Raw genomic sequence first — 19,567 nt, forward strand, 5'->3', positions numbered from 1 at the left:
AACAAATGTTTGAGAAAAATTGAATAAATAATAATAAAGTTATGAGTATTTGAAGTTTAGATCATTATTTTAATGTAGATCCTCCACTTGGCAATGCGACAAAGATTAGTATGTAGAGTATAATGTGGTCCATTAGGAAAGATTCAATTTCACAGGCAGAAAAATATAATTATTGCCCAGCTCCTTCTTTTCATATTCTCTAAAAACAATGTCCATTATATAACTAATCTTCATTATAGAAATATATATATATTTCAACTTCTTACCTTCATGATCTTATTAACCAGAGCAGGCAAATTGGTTCCTTCAAATGTCTTCTGTCTGCAAGCCATCTCATATAAGATACAACCCAGTGCCCATATATCAGATTTATCATTGTATGGTTTCCCCTCACACTGTCAAAGATAATCAACATGAAACATTTACAACAGGATATAATAAAAAAAACAAAAAACAAGTGGAGCGACTCTGGTAGTCTCGCCTGCATTACGTGATTCAATATAGCAGCAGTGCTTACTTTGAAAACGACTATAGAATAATCATTCACAAAAAACACAATTCATATGATAATCAAATACTATGTTCACTGACCCTAAATGACATTTGACCTTGATCGTGTGAGCAAAGACTTGTGCAAGACGATCAGTGATACTTGATTACCAATATGTCCACATTTCATGAACTAGATCCATAAAATTTCAAAGTTATGACGACAACTCAACAAATACCCCCAACAGGGCCAAAGTTCATTGACCTTGGTCATGTGACTTAAAACTCATGCAGGATGTTCACTGATGCTTGATTACTCTTACATCCAAGTTTCATGAACTAGATTCATATACTTTCAAAGTGATAATACTTGAATTCAGCAATTCAAATAAGCATTCAAAAAACCTTTTGAATCTCCCAACATAATCTAAGCTTATTGACCCTAAATGACCTTTGACCTTGGTCATGTGACCTGAAACTCAGGCAGGGTGTTTAGTAATACTTGATTACTCCTATGTCCAAGTTGCGTGAACTAGATCCATATACTTTCAGAGTTATGATATTCAAAAACTTAACCTTGGTTAATATTTCGTTTTGATCCCCCAAACATAATCTAAGTTCATTGACCTTGGTCAAGTGACCTGAAACTCAGGCAGGGTGTTCAGTAATACCTGGTTAACCTTATGCCTGAGTTTCATGAAGTAGGCCCAAATAATTTTTAAGTTATGATGACATTTAAAAAAACTTAACCTTTGGTTCAAATTTTGATATTGATTCCCCTAACATGGTCTAAGTTCATTGACCCTAAATGACCTTTGACCTTGGTCATGTGACATCAAACACTGGCAGGATCTTAGTAATACTTGATAACCATTATGTTTAAGTTTCATGAACTAGGCCTATACACTCTCTAAGTTATGATGACATTTCAAAACTTAACCTTTGGTTAAGATTTGATGTTGACACCACCGCCGTCGAAAAAGCAGCGTCTATAGTCTCGCTCTACTATGCAGGCAAGACAAAAACATTCTCAAATGTTTAAAAAATCATGGCATTATAAAGCTTGTATTCCCCCTTTCTTGCATCCACATCAATTATCCTGATGCAAAAAAAGATACGTTTGGATAATTACAAATCAGAAAGTTAATTTTGATCTTGAATTACATTTTGCCTGATAAAAAAAATAAAACATACCACAGTTGCATACATAAATGTAGTATTTCAAACTTAACCCCCCTGCTTAGGATTAAATATTCTAATAACAAAGAGAGACAAACCCAATCATTAACAAACAAGTAATATTGAGAAGAAAACAATTAAATGAATGAAAATGGGATACATGGAAGGCTTACTATTTCTGGTGAGATGTAGTATGGTGTTCCAAGCACAGTATTCGCTCCAGGATTATTAGATGTCAAGACCTTAGAAATACCAAAGTCACCAATCTTGATAACACCCTCCTTTGTGAGAAAGATGTTGGCTGTTTTAAGATCTCTGTTGTAAATAACACACAAGAGAAACAAACTTTGGAAACATTTCACCTCATGTTGTCATTATCTCTCTCTTTTTTAAAATAATGTTTGGTAACGAAGGTTGTATTCCTGAAAGTGCACTTCATCAGGGTATGGATACTCATAAAGATGTTAACTCTTTCAAACAGCATATCTATTGCATACATTATTATCTCAACTGCATTAAGTGCTTCACTATAGCAGCAGTGCTGACTTTGAGAACAAAGAAAGATACATTTTTTTTCACAAAAACCCATTGATTTATAATACAGCACACTGATAATAAATGAAAATGCGACTATGTGCATTGTTGTAGACTTTACAAAATTGGTTAAGAAATGTCTAAAGTGTATTCAATTTATCTTACCTGTGTAAAACCTTGTGATCATGAACATGTCTGATACCTGATACCATCTGTTGAAACATAATAAGAATCTCCCTTTCTTCCATCTCACTTTTACCCTGGTTACTAGCCAAATACTGGGCCAAAGTCCTATCACATGGAAAAATGGACAACATTCATGTCTAAAGTGCCTTGTTATCATTCTCTTTGCAATGTTTCAATGTTCCAAAACTTACAGTACACAAAATATCATTAAAGGGGAATGAAACCTTTGGAACAAGTAGGCTTGTGTCAAAACAGAAAAATCAAAGAATAAGAACAAAGAAAGTTTGAGAAAAATCGGACAAATAATGAGAAAGTTATGAGCATTTGAATATTGCAATCACTAATGCCATGGAGATCCTCCAATTGGCAATGCGACAAGGATGTGTGATGTCACATGTGAACAACTTTCCCTTTGATGGACTATATAATACCCCCAAAATGTCTTTTTGCTTTTTCTTATGGTGATACAAACTCTTTATCCATGATGTATTCTTTAAAAATCTGTATTACATGCCCTCCTGTAGAAAGAACACATGGTCTACTGATGGATGTGATAAAACAGGCAGTTTAAGTGAAATATATACTAAAGTAATGGGGAGAGTTGTTCACAAGTGACATCACACATCTTTGTCGCATTGCCAATGTGAGGATCTCCATAGCATTAGTGATCGCAATATTCAAATGCTCATAACTTTCTCATTATTTGTCCGATTTTTCTCAAACTTTTGTTGATCTGTTTCTTTGATTTGTCTGTTTTCACACAAGCTATCTTGTTTCAAAGGTTTCATTCTCCTTTAATGGATCATGATTTTCAATTTAAACATATACCAACAACACAAATATAATATTAAACATAAGTGTACAGTGTCTTTATTCTTCTGTTTTATCCTTTTACGATCAGTACACAATAATAATAAGTTCTTTTGTTATGTGTTCACACACACACAAAAAAACAAAAAAACACTGGCAGTAAAAAGTCAAACTGATATGTGTGTACTTACCCTCCATCTGCATATTCCATCTCAATCATAAGGGTACCTTCTTCTTCAAAGCTGTCATAGTAACTGATGATATTAGGATGATCAAGCATGCTCAATACCCGGATCTAATCAAAACACAATGTAATACATAATAAATTATTTTTCTTTAATGTCTGGGACATCCATATTTTCATGTGCCATTTTCAAAAGAATGAAAACATGACATGGTTTCACATTTACATAAAATATGGAACCATTTCAAATGAAGACACAGAGGTATATTTTGAACTCTTTATTGAATGTGAAAGGTTACAGGAGATATAAAGCACAAGTTGGCTGTGTCCAAATATTCCTTTGTTACTTATACAATCTATCCAAATGACTCAACTTCAAAATGCTTCAACATTTTATTAACTAAAATCATTAACAACACAATTATCATACATCGTTTTGTAAAATGTGAATCTTTCGCTCAATATGTATGCTACTTTAATTTGCCATACATTACCTCATTAAGGGCCATTTGTCTTTCATTTGCATTTAATTCATGCATGTTAATTTCTTTGAGGATAACAAGTGAGTCATCATCCTTCTTTCTGTATAGTACAGCAGCACCATATGCACCTGCAAATAAAATTTGAATGAAATTTAAATGATACTTGAAATAGAGTAATCAATTCAGGGAAAAGTAAAACGAGAAGAAAACAAGATCCTATTTGGATAGTATACAGAGGTCGATTCAAAAGCAGGGCCTGCTCAAGAGAGTATTAAATTTGGTTAATTCAGAATAATCTCAAATAGTATGATCCTGTTCACATCACTCTCCTGAACTGCATCAGTACTAGACTGATTCAGAGAGAATCTGTACATATGACTGCCGATGCTCCATGTGATATTGGAAGCAGGTACACAGATTTTTAAATCAATAACAGAAATCAAATGATAATTACCTTTGCCAACAGTTCTAATTCTTTCAAATCCAGCCAGCTTCTGAGGCTGAGGGCTCCAATTCTTCAATTTCTCAGCTTCAAAATACATCTCTCCAACACAACTGCAAAAAAATAAGAGAAGAGAAATATGATTTATAGTTACTCTATGTACTAATTAATAATGATGCTAACATTCCTCAGAGATAGAGCTATGTTTGCAAGTAACGGTCATGGTACAATATGAAAACAATATGAATAAAACATACATTTATATCACACAAATGCTATTAGAGAAATTCAGCATGATGACAATCATGTTTATACCAAATCAATAAATTTCAGTTGTTAAAATTTTCAAATCAGTTTCATTGGAAAAAGGTCCAAAGATAAACACAGAACAAAACAGAAAAATGATGAGTACTGAAATTCTATTTCTTTTTCTGTACCAAGCTACAGTATAATCGCTTAATTTCATCAGCACAACTATATACTACCATAACTTTGTTCAATGCTCATGAGTAAAGTATGAGATCGCAATAAGTGGAACGCCTAGTCTTGCCTGCATTACGCAATTTGATATAACAGCAGTGCTGACTTTGAAAACAGCTCTTGAATAATTATTCACAAAAGTAAACTATAATATGATAAAATGTTATGTCCATTGACCCCAAATGACCTTTGACCATGATCATGTGACCTCAGATGTGTGCAAAACAATCATTCATACTTGATTACTTTTATGTCTGTGTTTCACGAGCTAGATCCATAAACTTTTCTAAGTTATGATGCCAATTCAACAAATACTGACATGGCCAGAGTTCATTGTCCTTAAATGACCATTGATCTTAGGCATGTGATCTGAAATTCGCACATGATATTCAGGGATACATGGTTGCTTTTATGTTCAAGTTTCATGAAACAGATCTATAAACTTTTAAAGTTATGACAATTCCATAAATACCCCCAACATGGTCAGAGTTCGTTGACCCTGAATGACCTTTGACCTTGGCCATGTGATCTGAAACTTGCACATGGTATTTAGGGATACATGATAGCTCTTATGTCTAAGTTTCATGAACTAGATCTTAAAACTTATAAAGTTATGATGACAAAGCCACAAATACCCCCAACATGGCCAAAGTTCATTGACCCTAAGCAAGGAATAATTTTCCTGGTATCACATCGCAATTTGCTCAACATTATTGAAAGACTTCTATGCATAAAGTCTTTTTTTATAGCATATAGGACTGTACATTATTTAGTTGAGAGCTTTTCTCTTATGACCAAAAATGCTATTCAAATTTGTAAAGCAAAGTTATTCCCTGCTAAGTGACCTTTGACCTTGGTCATATGTCCTGAAACTCAGGCAGGATCTTTAATGATACACCATTACCCTTATGTCTAAGTTTCATGAACTAGGTCTATATACTTTCTAAGTTATAACAACATTTCAAAAACTTAACCTCGGTTAAGATTTCAATATTAATTCCCCAACATGGCCTAAGTTCATTGACCCTAAATGACTTTTGACCTTGGTCATGTAACCCAAAACTCAGGCAGGATGTTCAGTAATACTTGATCACCCTTATGTCCAAGTTTTATGAACTAGTTCCATACACTTTTTAAGTTATGATGACATTTCAAAAACTTAATTGTTGACGACACCGCCATTGGAAAAGCGGCGCATATAGTCTCCCTCTACTATGCAGGCGAGACAAAAATCAATTTTGCAATGACTTTTCATTTCAAAAGAGAACAAAAAACCTTGCAGAATCATTGTTTACACTGATCTCTCCTCTCCCACCTAACCCATATAAGTGACAAAACAAGAAATATTTTCAAAGCCATATATAAGAGGAGAGAAAAAAATGGCAGTCTTCCAAAACCAACTTGTGCAAGTATAGTTTTTAATACTTTTTGTTATAACTTCTTTCTAAAATAGGAGGATTATGTCTACTGTACACTTAATTTAAGACCAACTAATACAACCCAATATTTACCATGATTTTCTTTGTAAAATATTCATTATGTTTTTCCTTTTGTGTTAACAGATTCTTTTCTAGATGCAATGATTTGTTTTTCAAAATCTTTTTCTTATACAATTTTCTTAATAAGTTTGACTTACAGAGATTGTAAATGATTTTGTTTATTTTACTATTACTATCTTTTGTTTATTTTCTATGTTTGTAATCCTACGTGTTTTTATGTTATGCAGAGCCCTTTTGTATAACAGTATTTGAATTATTGATGGAGCTACCCTGTTGAAATAAAACTATAAAAAAAAAAATAATAATAATAATGTTCACTGTATACAAGTACTGTGGGGGCAAATTCAGTCCCATTTGATCACTAAGCCAGTGTCATTATAGACTACTTACTTGAATAATCTTGGATTACTCTTCATCTGAATATCTGTTCCAAGGATTTCTTTGGAAATACCTACTGGTACCTAACACAATGAAAAACATGAAACATAAATGCCAGTTGTGACAAATAAATGAGTCTGAACTTAATCAAGTGAAATGATCACATAAGTATTTGAGATAAGAGTACATCTTTGCGAGATAATGCACAAAGTTCCAACAAAAGTTTATTCCAATGTGTTGTCTGAATTTTCGACATACCCTCGCGACTTCTTCAGGGTTATGAAACTTACAGTCAGTTGCAACCATATAAGATCTAAGATATCTGGCTCACTGGAATGAATTTCATCCCTACATTCCACTGAGACATTCAAAAATTCTTATATATAATGTAAAATATTCCCATGAATGGGAAAGGTATGAGAACACTCAAATATATTCTTTTAAAAAGGTTTTTAAATACACAAGTTATATCAAGCACAAAAAGCTTCCCACCTTCTGTAAGAGTTGTCCACCTTATAGAATACTGCCAGTAATGGACTTTCATGTAGCAAAGTATAATAAGAGTTGAATACTTACCTGAGTAACACTTTCAAACAAAGGTACAAGTTTTCCTATCTCTGGAGGTCTGAGAGCACTACAAGCAAGGAAATCTATCCTGGCCCCAGTCAAATTTTTGTCCAGATGATTGGAGGTGAGATATCTGAAGAATTCCTTGACATTACTACAGTTGTCTGATCCATTACCAGATGTTAGTACCTGAGAATGTAAGAACCTTCCATAGATCAATACTTTTTTTATCCTTTCCAACCTTTTTTTTCACTTTGGAGTATTTGCCAATATAAAAGAAAGAAAGAAATCTATGATACAATTAAGCCTGAGTCATTTCGATTATTTTGAAAACCAGTGTTCGACAGCTTTAATTCGATCGAACATCGATGCATTGAATTTTGAAGGCGGGGGAAAATCCAAGTCAATTTTATTTTGCTCTGGCGCGGCCGTCGCGTCGATGCGCTATGCACGCACTGAGCTAGCACTGATCCGGCCGGTATGTAGGGACAGTGATTTTCCGTTTCTAAAAATTGCCTTTTCCGATTCAGAAAATCTCAAATTCCGTTTCAGCATGTCGGCTGAAAACGGAAATTCCGTTTCCCCATAGACTTTGTGAAAAAGTGACAATTCCGTTTACATAGAAAACCAATACGCAATGATGTCAAAATTTGCATCTACCAATGTACTAACATCGCTTTAAAATCCATTTTAATCAAAGAGATTCGAGCTCAAAAACTAGAGAAACATAATCGACATGAATAAATCCTCACCTTTCATATTATTAGCATTATTTTATGGTTAAATGAGATTTTATCACTGATTTGGGGACTTTTCAGACATGGTTTTGATCAGTCGACGACTTCCGCCTATCTGCCATTTTGGATTTGTTGAATCACCGTGATCATGATATTATGACCGAACGCAGAGGGCAGCAACACACGGCCATATTCTACCTTATATATGCGGACGTGAGTGTAAACTAATTTAGATACGATCGAGGGGCTCGAGGGTAGTTACGATGTGTTGATTGTCATGATTGTTATAGCAAAGTGAGATCGTGTTTTTTCCAGTTGATATTCGTATTTTGTTGAGGATTTGGGAGTAATTTCTGTTGCTATTTTGTGCATTTTGAGAAAAAACATGTTTTCCGTGATTTTCCATTTGAAAAGCCACTTTCCGTTTCAAAAGGCCGATTCCGTGAATTCCGTCCGTTTTCCGCGATCGCGGAAAATCACTGTCCCTAGGTATGCACTGTCCGGATGAGCGTTGCACAAGCAGATGGACGGAGCAAAGTTAGTTTGTATTTTCCATGATCACAAAACACAAAAAAGGCCGGGGACCAAAGCAGAATTCTTCCCAAAATATCTTCAACAATGATACATGTATTTGCAGATGACAACATACAGGTTTAAAATTAAACAATATTATTTAAAAACATGAATCATGCAGAGTCGATCTGAATGATTTTCGGTCAACTAGCATTCGCAGTCTAGACTCGCACACACCCAGCCGCCCCGTCCGCAGGCCCGTACCGTACACTCACTCTCCCGAAACGACAGGCGTGCTTGCCAGCCAGCAAACAAGTGCAACCAGCGGAGAGCACTGTAACTTGCCTGAGAATAGGAGCTCCACATTGATGGGAATAAATATAATACATAATTTTCTCTGGATGGTCATTTGAATTGGTATTCAATGCTGATATAACGATTCTGAGGAAAGATTGTGGAATACGAGTTATCATGATGTTCGAGCATTAATCCTGATACTGTGATACTGATAGTGATATGATACGGTAATCCATTTTTTATTTCAGACACAAGAGCATGCGATAGAAATAAATACAAATGTCTCGGATCGAGCTCTGAATTCATATAAATTATTAATGGATGTTAAATAATTACGATTTAATAAGATTTTATGGCCATAATAAAAATATTGACAATGTTGATGTCAACAAAGTATGTTATGTTCATATGGAAGTATTAAAACTCATTTTTATTTTTTTTTATTCCATCAGGACGTCAGCTCCGAGAAAAGAAGCACAATGCGCATGCGCGTTCGATGACGTATGACATATTTTCCATTCATGAAATCAGAGCCCAAAGTTGGGCACAAACTAGCTTCAAATTGATGGAAAAAAATATCAAACCGCAATTTTCTCTGTTTTGTCATGTAAAATGTCATTAAATGGTGATATTATGATTTTGAAAAGAGTTTCTGCATGTTGACAATGTTCGAGAATCAATCCTGACGTGATCCGTGATAATTTTTTTTAGACAACTGCACTAGCTCACTCAAGTCGATCGTCATGTGATGTCCGTCATTGAAAATTGAAACGAAATACAAACGTTTCACATCAAGCTCTAAATGCATATTAATGATTACCATATGGAAATTATTGTTAAATATTATGATTAAATAATTTCTATGGTCATAAAATTAATTTTGTTCATGAATGCAAGGTATATTTAATGTTGATCGCGTCAATCTTCTGGTTTGATTAAAGCACAGTTCAGTGCATGCACGATCGATAGCGATGACTTCCATTCATGAATTCACCGTGCATAAATTATCTCGGCACGAGCAGACGAATAAGACTCGAACTATGGGTGCGTTTATGCGCCACTTTTTTACCCTAGAATCATGATCTGAATCTGATTCAAATCATGATTCTGCAGAATCACGATTGCGTTTAGTCAAAAGTGAAAATCCCTCTTGGCTTGAGGTCTTTTACTGGCCTTACTTACACTAACTTCCCTTTGTGTCTGCCTACTCCTTTTCTTTCATCCCCTTCACTAACCTGATTGGTCTTCTCTACTCACTAATGCCCCTTTTGTCTCCTTGTTTCTAGTGTTGCTGTAGCTTGTTTGTGGTCTATATTATGGTTGTTCCACTTTATATGTTTGTCATTTTGCCTCCGACGAAGATTCTGCTAGGATCGAAAGCTTAGGCCCCTTTTTTACTTTCTAATTTACTCCATTGGCTCTCTTTTATTAGATAAGCAGTTTTCAGCAGCTTCTTTTCGCCAAAAGTGAAAATAAACGTCTTTCAAATCACAAACATGTAACATGGAAAAAGGGGCGTTTGGAAAGACGTATCTGTAGAATCACGAACGAACAAGGTCGTATAAACGCAATCGTGATTTTAATCATGAGTCTATGACGTCACTGTGTCAGGCTACTTACGGTTTGACTCTTGCCAAGCTCAAGGCGCTCTATATGCTCAGTGTATATGTACATAATTATGTGCTATACATGCGTTTCTTGTAATGTTCAAGTTCTGTGTTGGTCATCACATCGTCCACTACTTTTCATTTTTTGGTCATGTCTTCAACTTCAAGTTCTATTACTGGACAAGGATCTCAGTTGTTAAGTTAACAGTGTCAATATTAAATTGGATCTACGCTGATATTCACTTCTGAATACCATTTTCGATAAACCGAAAAGATGGATAGAAGCATGGACCCTATGATAGAATTAGAAGTAAACAAAATGAGGTATAATAGACTGAATTCTGGAAGTAAATTTTTTTTCGAGAGCCGAAACACGTGCGAAAAACTTCCTCTAATAAACTGCGCACTAGTGATGCGCACTGGATTGGCCCTAATCTGAGGAGAAACGGCATTGGAATGAAGGTCGTCTAAACGCTGATTCTGTGATATTGTGATTCATGTTTGTGTTTTGAATCATGATTCAAATCATGATTCTGGCTTGAGGTCGCATAAACGCAGCCTATGACCGAAATCATCAGAATAAACTTCAAATTAATGGTGAATAGGCATCATAATTGCACAATCGGTTTAATTTTTTGGGGAATATAAATCAAGTGGTAGTCAAGTTGGATATTACTGTTTATTTTGATGATTTTGTGAACCAAACGAATTGGCCGGCCGACCAATTTTTTTTTCTTCGATGCACCGATTTGGCAAAATCTGCACCGGCGCTCGATGACATCGATCGAACACCGATTTTAAAATCAATTCGACTCATCTAAAAAACACAAACAACAAAAATAATGACGAATAAGCTATTGCTAAAATTGCAGAATACATACCTGAGGGAGATAAGGAAAGTGGCAGATGGTTCTTTATGGATTGATTGGGTGTTATTATGCAATATTTTAATGGGTAACACTATTCTTGTGAAACAAAAACTTTTTGTCTTTATAGAAAGGAATCCTTCTAGAGAGGTGGTTACTAATTAAAGCAGGTTTGACTGTAGGCCTACAAAATACACAATCACTTACCTCCCTGCATTCTCCACTAGAGCATAAAAGGATTGTTCCTGGCTTTGTATGTAGCACACATGCAATACTTGCAGCCTTTTTTCCATCCAGGGCCTGGGAAATATCTGTTTTGATTGTTTCCAGTTTAACAGTCTCATATTTATATTGCACTAATTTTACATGTGGAAGGACAGCACTGACTACTGGACCATGGTTCTTGATCTTATTTGACACCAAGAGCAACCTTACAGGTTGAGTGTTCTTTCTATGTGAGTCTTCTTTAGTTTTTTCTGGTGGTATCTTTTCTTCATGTTGTTTGTCAGGAGGTAAATTGGTCTTTTCTTGATCCATGCCACCATCACTTTTCAAGCCTCCTGGGTCAAATTGATTTTTCTTAGATTGAGAAATAGATGAATTGCTGTTCCGCTGTGATGACGACCTATCGACTCTGGATCGGCCACTTGATGAACCATTACTAGAACGTTCAGACATCATTGAAATTGATCTTAGTCTAATCTTCCATCACAGAAAGGACTTGTCATCTGAAATATTATAATCATGTAAAAAAAAAAAAACATATTGTGTAATGGTTGATACTGATGCATGAAAATGCAAAATGCGCTTTCAAAAAGTTTCGAATCAGCAACTTGAAATTTACTCATCATTACTCTTCGTTCCGGAAGTGCGTAATTCACGATGTTCTTACTGAAAGGACAAGTCCATCCCAACAAAAAGTTGATTTGAATAAAAAGAGAAAAATACAACAAGCATACATTTTTTAAGTTGTATGCACATCCTGGTCTGTATGCAAATGAGGACTGATGGTTGTCACTCCATTTCACCATTTCTTTGTATTTATACTTTTATACTTTTCTCCTCATTGTCCTTTGAAACAAGGTTGTATTTCTCTTGAAAATGTGGAATTAAAATTGTTTAAACATTTATATAATAATGTAGTCAAGTTGGTCCTTACTGTCAAATCTGTAAAGATTGAATTATAATATAATTCAAACTCTAAGAAACAAAGTAAATAGTAAGTAAGGGACTTCATTGACTCTCTCATTGTCACTGAGATGTGAATATAATGGTTATGGGGGAAAACAGTTTGTTCAAATCCCATCATGCCTAGCGTCCTTTAGCAAGGCGTCAATCCACAATTTGCCACTCTCCACCCAGGTGTTAAATGGGTACCCAGTAAGATGCGAAAGCCTATGTATTATGCCTAGCAATTGAGTCTTGGAACTCTTGTTGGAATGCTCCCAAGGGAGTGGGGAAGGTGCGTACATTGTATGCGGGCATGCAAGAATCCCATGACCAGGGTAATAATATATCTGTAAAGCGCTTGATGAAATTTTCAGTGTTATACTTTGAATTTTTCTTTATTAATCCAAATCATCATTTTTCTGGGATGAACTTGACCTTTAAAAATGGAGCAATTTCAGGATAAAACTTTTTCATAATGATAAAAATAATAATAATAATAATAACAATAATAATACTTATATTTTTATAAGGCACTTTTCCCATAAGCCCCTAAGCGCTTACCGGGTACAATGAAAATACTTAAAATAAATTACATAATGCTAAAACTATGAAACTACAAACTACGACAGAATGGGTTTTCAATGCCTTTTTGAAAATTTCAATTGATGGAGACTGTCTTATTATTAGAGGCATATCACTCCAGTATTTTGAAGCTGACACATTAAAAGTTCTATCACCGGCTAATGTATGAGTTAATGAACATGTGAGACAAAGAGGGTCGACGGTTGACCTAAGTGCTCTAGTTGGTGTATACAAAGTCAAACAGTTATTTGAATAATCTGGAGCCTGTTTATTGAGTGTTTTGTAAAAAATCAAGAGTAATTTGAACATAATTCTGTTTCAGGAAGCCAGTGAAGTGAATTAAAGAGTGGCTGGGAAGGATGATCTCGAGAAACCTGTAAAATTAACTGTGCTGCCCAATTTTGTAGTCGTTGAATATGAATTAATTGATTAGAGGGGAGTATAGAAAGAAGTCCATTGCAATAATCAATATGAGACAGAACTAATGAACTAACAGCATTGTGACAGGCAGACTGGTCGATGAACCTTCTGATTCTAGACTTACATGACTTATGTTCTTAAAAAGTGACTACCGGTACAGATATGAGAGGTGTGGTACGACATTGACATGCCGGAATCAAATATAACACTAAGATTTTACATTTTTTCTGACGGTCTAAAGAGTGTGCCACCAACGTCTAACTGGACATTCGGAAGATTGCGCAAGCTGTGACTAACTGTTACTTAGAGGCAGCAACAAAGAATTAAGTTTTTGTGTCATTTTAGTTTAAATTGATAGCTTATTCACTATTCTGAAGTTTAACAAGTGGTCAATTCCAGCGTAACGGACATGACAGTCAGACAGATTTTTGCAATTCATAGTTTCATACAGTAGAATTGGCAGTCTTTGAATAATTGTTATACCTTGGTCACATTTGCTCTACGGCAGCCGTACGGCGAGTCGAAAACAGCCGTTTTATTAATTTTGATTCAAACCACCTATATGTAGTTGGACAAAAAATGTTAAAACGGAACGGCTGTTTTCGACTCCCCGAACGGCCGCCGTAGAACAAATGTGACCAAGGTATTAGTGAGCTTATCAGACACATTCAAGTATCAGTTACGTACACATGAAATTTCAAATCGTTTCGTTGAACAGTTGCAGAGGAAATGCACTCTTTGTGAGCGTAACGGACATGACACGAAATGGACGAAGCATTTTTACCTCCTATTGTTTATCAAAATTCCTGTAAATTCTTAGACTGCATGCACCTGATGATGGTGTTAATTACACCTTAAGATCATATTCTATTCATAAAATGATGTTCAACAACAGTTTTTCAGTGCATTCTGTATTCGTAGCTCAAAATGTAGCGTAACAGACATGACAGTTTTGTCTACTTTTTGTTAGCAAATATAATTTTTTTATTACAAGATATGGTAGAAGTCTAATTGTTTACATATTAAGGTTAGAAGTTAGAGACACACATCATAACTGGTATTCTGTAATATCTCATATAATTTTGTAATTTTAGAGGGGGGCTTTTCTTACAATATTTATAAAACAAAAAAATATTAATAAAACTTTCTTCTACACCAGATAGTAACAATTAATGAATATTTTTGAGTTACTACCACCCACCACATCTAATCAAACAAAAATAAGTTGATAATAAAGGTTATCTTTATTCATGGCTTTAGTATTCGACATTACACTAGCGTAACGGACATGACACCATTATGAAGTGAACGACATCGGCACTTCTTAGTTTTACAACGGAAGAAATTATGATGAAATGTAACAGCAAAGTACTAACATTCTTAAAAAAGAATCCAACCCAAATAAAAACTTGTTTTTATAAGGAAAAAAAAATCAGACAAGTTGATAGGTGTAAGTTTGAACAATATTGGACAAACAACAAGAAAGTTATGAATTTTTAAATGTTGTAAATATTGGTAATCACTTTACCCATGGTGACTTCAAATTTGCCGCATATGGGATGTCATAGTGATGTAAGGCAAGGACTACTCTTCCATGTAATCCAATACATATTATGGCTAAAATGTCATTTTTCCCAAAAGTTTTATTTCAAATTATATTTTTCTTCTCATAAGGACATAAAACAATATACTACCTTGGTTATATTTAGATTACTGCCCCAGGGGAATGGGTACTTAGGAGAAAACTACAAATCCCTGATAATAAAGTACATGGCCTAGATGGGAAAGTTGTCCTTGCCCCTTGTCATAATTTACTTACCCAGTTGCCAATTTGAAATCTACATAGTATTAGTGATCTCAATTTTAAAGCAGCTATAACTTTCTTATTGCTTGTCCGATTTCTTTCAAACTTTCACAATTCTGTTTAATTTATTTTTCTCCTTCCCAACGCAACATTTTATGGCCAAGGCAATCCCTGGATTCCCCTTCAAGAAAAACATGAAGATCTTATTGACAGGTTTTATTAATCTAATAGCTACAGGGTAAAAACTAATACAATGCTTATATATGTGATAGTACCACTACGGCACACGGAGAAGACCGAATCTCATTTTTGGGTGAAGAAAACAAAATGTACAAAACATGTATAAATCCAAGTTGAACACATGGAAATGTAATCTATGATAAAGAATATACCAGTTTGTCAGTTTTTAAATTGAATACTAACATTAAAATGCACTTAAAAGTTTAAAAGCAGTACCTGGAAACCAGTCTTTCATTATTAAAAAAAGAGTTGATAGGAATTCGGAATATTTGTAAATCACTTCTGAGAATTTCTTTTAGGAACTAATATCATCCTGAGTATTTATAATCATCTTCTAACCAAATCTTGGATGTTCTAAAACATCAACTACTTCATCATTTAAAAAAATGTTTCTTTTTCATGACAGTAAGAGAATGATTTCCCTGTTTTCCTGAAAAATTTCACACCATGTCCATCTTCTTGTCAGGTGGTCACATGGGCGACAAAGTATTTTTGTATTTTCTTAGACGAAAATTCAATTCACACAGAGGTGTTCACTTGTATTTCCGAAGAGAGGATGAAGTTGATTGTGGCTCTTCATCACTGGTTAAGTAGTCTCGACTCTCCTGCTCACATTCAAAGTGGTATCAAAGTGGTGTTTGTTTGTTTTAAATTGTTTACCTATTCTCACCAGTTAAGTTTTTAATTGTGAGCCAGCACCATCAATGATCTCATGAATGCACAAGTTGCAATTTTATCATGTCCCATACTGTCCCTGCAAACACCTAATACAATTAATTGTCTTTTGTTCAAACACAAATGATGCAGACTGAGATCAGAGTATGATGCCAGAGCTAGCTGCATCTAATCGTGATATTCTGTGCCATACCGGTAATTCTCAGAAAAATCTACCAGAACAAGAGCTGAACTTTCATCATTCACCAACTTCAATTTTAGCTTGAATTACATGCAGATTTCATGAATTAATGAGTTAATAGTATTTGTATCTGACATCCAGCTACCCTCAATCAATTGAGACTGACCATCAGTCTTTTACACTGAGCCCAATATTTCATTTTTGTGAATGCTGCCTCGACCCTCGTCTAAAGGGTGTCATGTCCGTTATGCAAAGTGTCATGTCCGTTACACAATTTTTATGAAAACAAGAATTGGTAAGGGAAAATGATTGCTACACATGGTAGGGCCTAGGGGGTTTGATTCTAACATAGAATCTGACTTTGCAGTAACTTCAGACAAATTTCCTGTTAGCTATGATTTGTATGAAAACTTTAAGTGAAAAACGTAACGGACATGACACTGGTAATGTTAAAGAAATCACACAAATCTGAAGATCGATTTCTCTAAAATTGATGAATGGCATAAAATCTAATGATTTTCTCTTGATGTAAACATTAATCAACTATTTAAACGTTGAACCAGACCTCGGCTCTGGATCTTATTTGCTTTTTGTAGAGACAGGAAGGATGAAATGTTTAAAAATAGCCACATTTTTTAATTTTTTTGCAATTCACTATTCTACTTTTAATGTAAGTTAGTTTGTAAGTGATGGAAAATATGCAAATTTTTATCAATAGGGTCTATTGCAATTTGTCTATCATGTCTATTGAAAAATCAAACTTTATAGATTACTTTTTAAGAAAATTTGACTCCTTGAAAAAAAGGCTTAGCTTAGCCTTAGGCCTAAGTGAAATCTGAAAATTATTTTTTCACTAAAGTCTAAAGACGAACAAGAACATTTTCCATGGAATTGCCCAAGGCCAAGTGCTCCAGAGTCCAGGCATGCCAGGAATCTTGGTGAGTGGCACTCACACGTATTGCGAGGTTAGTATTAGTATACTAACCTCGCACCACGAACCGCCTTTGGCAGTGGATTTCTAACTAGTGGGTCGCGCATGCTGGGATCTCACTTCTTGGGTCCACAACACACGACTTCTATGACTATGGCTTGATTTTTCTGTGCGCGGCGGCATGTAATGAACCCTTGGGTCATGGGTGGGTGAGTGGAGCCAACGCAGATCAGCCGAACAACCAAATACAGAGACTTAAGCTTTTGGTCTAGTCAGAGTAGTCATGAGGTTGGGAAGCGAAAAACTCAGCAGGCAGCAGCGTGCATAACCAAAACCCTAGGCTAGGGCCTAGGCTTGGCCTTAAATAATTGCCCTGAGAGCTGCCCTGGCAAACGGGCTGGAACAGCTCGGCCAAATGGAAGAGTCTCGTTGCCAAGTCGTATCCAAGACCAAGTCAAAGCTTTTCATAATTACGACTTGAAAATGTTCTAAAGTAGACACACAATTTTACTGAACATGAAAAGTAGTTCAAATCAATGTAACATAAACAAATCCAAAAACTATATCAAAAGTGAAAATTTACCATGATATAGGCCCAGTTGAGCTCGTACTCGTCGCCCATTACTCAACCAAAAGTCCAAATCTGTCGATCATCATGTTTATCTAGAAATATTCGGACCAACAAACGTAGAGGGCAGCAACACACAAGCGTCAAGGCCCTATATAAACATATACATGTATGTTTATATAGGGCCTTGACAAGCGTGTTGCTCTAAGGAAGGTCAACTCCGCTCGAATTTTGTGACCACTCTAAAATATAAGGTGGGGTTTTGGGAAATTTGTCGAGTTGATTTTTTTTCATTTGTTAATTTCAAATATTTTTTAATGAACAATTATTAGATCGGTCATTCTGGGTATAAAAATTAGAAATATTACTTTCATTTTTAAAGAAAATATTTAGCTTAAATAATCATGATTTTGACATTTTTCCTCATTTTGTAATATTAAGTCTGTGACGAGGATACCTCATATCTCTTATTTTCTTCTGCTGAATTTCGCTGCACCACTAATAAATGCATAGACAACCACCGTAATAATCGAGGTCATTTTTCTGGCCTGGGTGCGCCGAGTCTGGGCCGGTCGCGCAGCTAGCTAGTGACGTTGATGATGCGCTGGGGCTTCAGGCGACTCGTCATAGATCTAGCAACTTAGACAATGACGTCTAATTTGCCTGGCCTGATTTGAAGTGTAATGGCTTCAGGGCTGATGTTTATCAACGATGATTGTTCAAGGTTAGATTTCAAATTTTAAATGTCATTTGACTTTTAAGTCTATAAATCTGAAATAAAGGCGCTGTATCCCCGAAATCCGGGTCTAAATTTTAACTCTGAGTCCGAGACCATGGCATGGACGGCGAAAAAACAACCCATGCATCGGATGCATTGCATTGGCTGCGCGCTGCGCTGCAGCTGCACTGTGATGATGGGTTCAGCGAAGAGCTCAGAGAAAATAAGGTGGTTATATTCAATCCCGAAATGCTTTGCGAGTGGTCACAAAATCGTCTCGACGCAAATCACCTAAAACAGCCGTCTGGTGAAATCGCTGATAACAACAATCACCGATTTGGTAATGATTTTAGTTTCCTGAAACTTATATTTGTAAAGTTTTAAATATCAAAGTATGTTTTTATATGTATGTATATTCCTCAACATATTTTTAAAGTTATCTTTGATATTGTTGTAGTCATATTCTTTCATATTCGTTTTTTGATCGCTACTAATTTGTTGTTGTATTGGATCGGCATTTGATTTCGTTGGCATGAACAATAAAATACACGCGCAGCTCAGCTGCATGCGCGTATCGAGTTGACCTTCCTTAGAGCAACACGCTTGTGTGTTGCTGCCCTCTACGTTCGTTGATTCGGACAGACGTACACAGCTAGCTCAGTTGGACCGGTCCGGTCCGATCCGAAATCCGCGTATCCGGATCCGAAGTCGAGCTGAGTTACGCCGGCCGCGAATATTTTTTCCGTACATGGAAACGCTATGGTACATGAATTATTCATAAGTTGAGCTAAAAAACTGAAGAGCGCAGGCGCATGGACTAAGCGATAGTTTTATAGCTTCATCAATTTGTACATGAACGAATGGACGAGCACACTCTTGTACAGAAATGAATGGTCGCCATCCCAATCTCCCGGCCCAATCTCCCCGCTTTCTGAAGTTTCGATTTCTCTCTTCCCCTCTCTTGCAATCTCCCTCCCTTCCTCTCTCTTAGCACACTCTCTCTGCTTTATGAATCATGAATGAATTGA

At 35.5% G+C, this 19,567-nt stretch overlaps 1 protein-coding gene across 4 annotated transcripts in view; it reads right to left on the reverse strand.

The window, feature by feature from the left end:
* The window catches only part of LOC129256819 (serine/threonine-protein kinase Nek9-like), a 52,346-nt gene extending 34,414 nt beyond the window's left edge, over positions 1–17,932 (reverse strand). For all 4 annotated transcript variants that reach the window (XM_064097562.1, XM_064097561.1, XM_064097560.1 and 1 more), the window contains exons 1-10: positions 17,837–17,932; positions 11,458–11,978; positions 7,240–7,419; positions 6,676–6,746; positions 4,319–4,419; positions 3,877–3,992; positions 3,390–3,493; positions 2,368–2,493; positions 1,842–1,983; positions 267–395 (exon numbers count right to left, since the gene is read on the reverse strand). In XM_064097562.1, coding sequence (XP_063953632.1) covers positions 267–395; positions 1,842–1,983; positions 2,368–2,493; positions 3,390–3,493; positions 3,877–3,992; positions 4,319–4,419; positions 6,676–6,746; positions 7,240–7,419; positions 11,458–11,931 — 1,443 coding nt within the window. In that variant the 5' untranslated portion in view covers positions 11,932–11,978; positions 17,837–17,932. The remainder of the gene's footprint in view (positions 1–266; positions 396–1,841; positions 1,984–2,367; positions 2,494–3,389; positions 3,494–3,876; positions 3,993–4,318; positions 4,420–6,675; positions 6,747–7,239; positions 7,420–11,457; positions 11,979–17,836) is intronic.
* Positions 17,933–19,567: the final 1,635 nt, after the last annotated feature.

This window comes from Lytechinus pictus, chromosome 3 (genome assembly GCF_037042905.1).
Source record: "Lytechinus pictus isolate F3 Inbred chromosome 3, Lp3.0, whole genome shotgun sequence".
Taxonomy (NCBI): domain Eukaryota; kingdom Metazoa; phylum Echinodermata; class Echinoidea; order Temnopleuroida; family Toxopneustidae; genus Lytechinus; species Lytechinus pictus.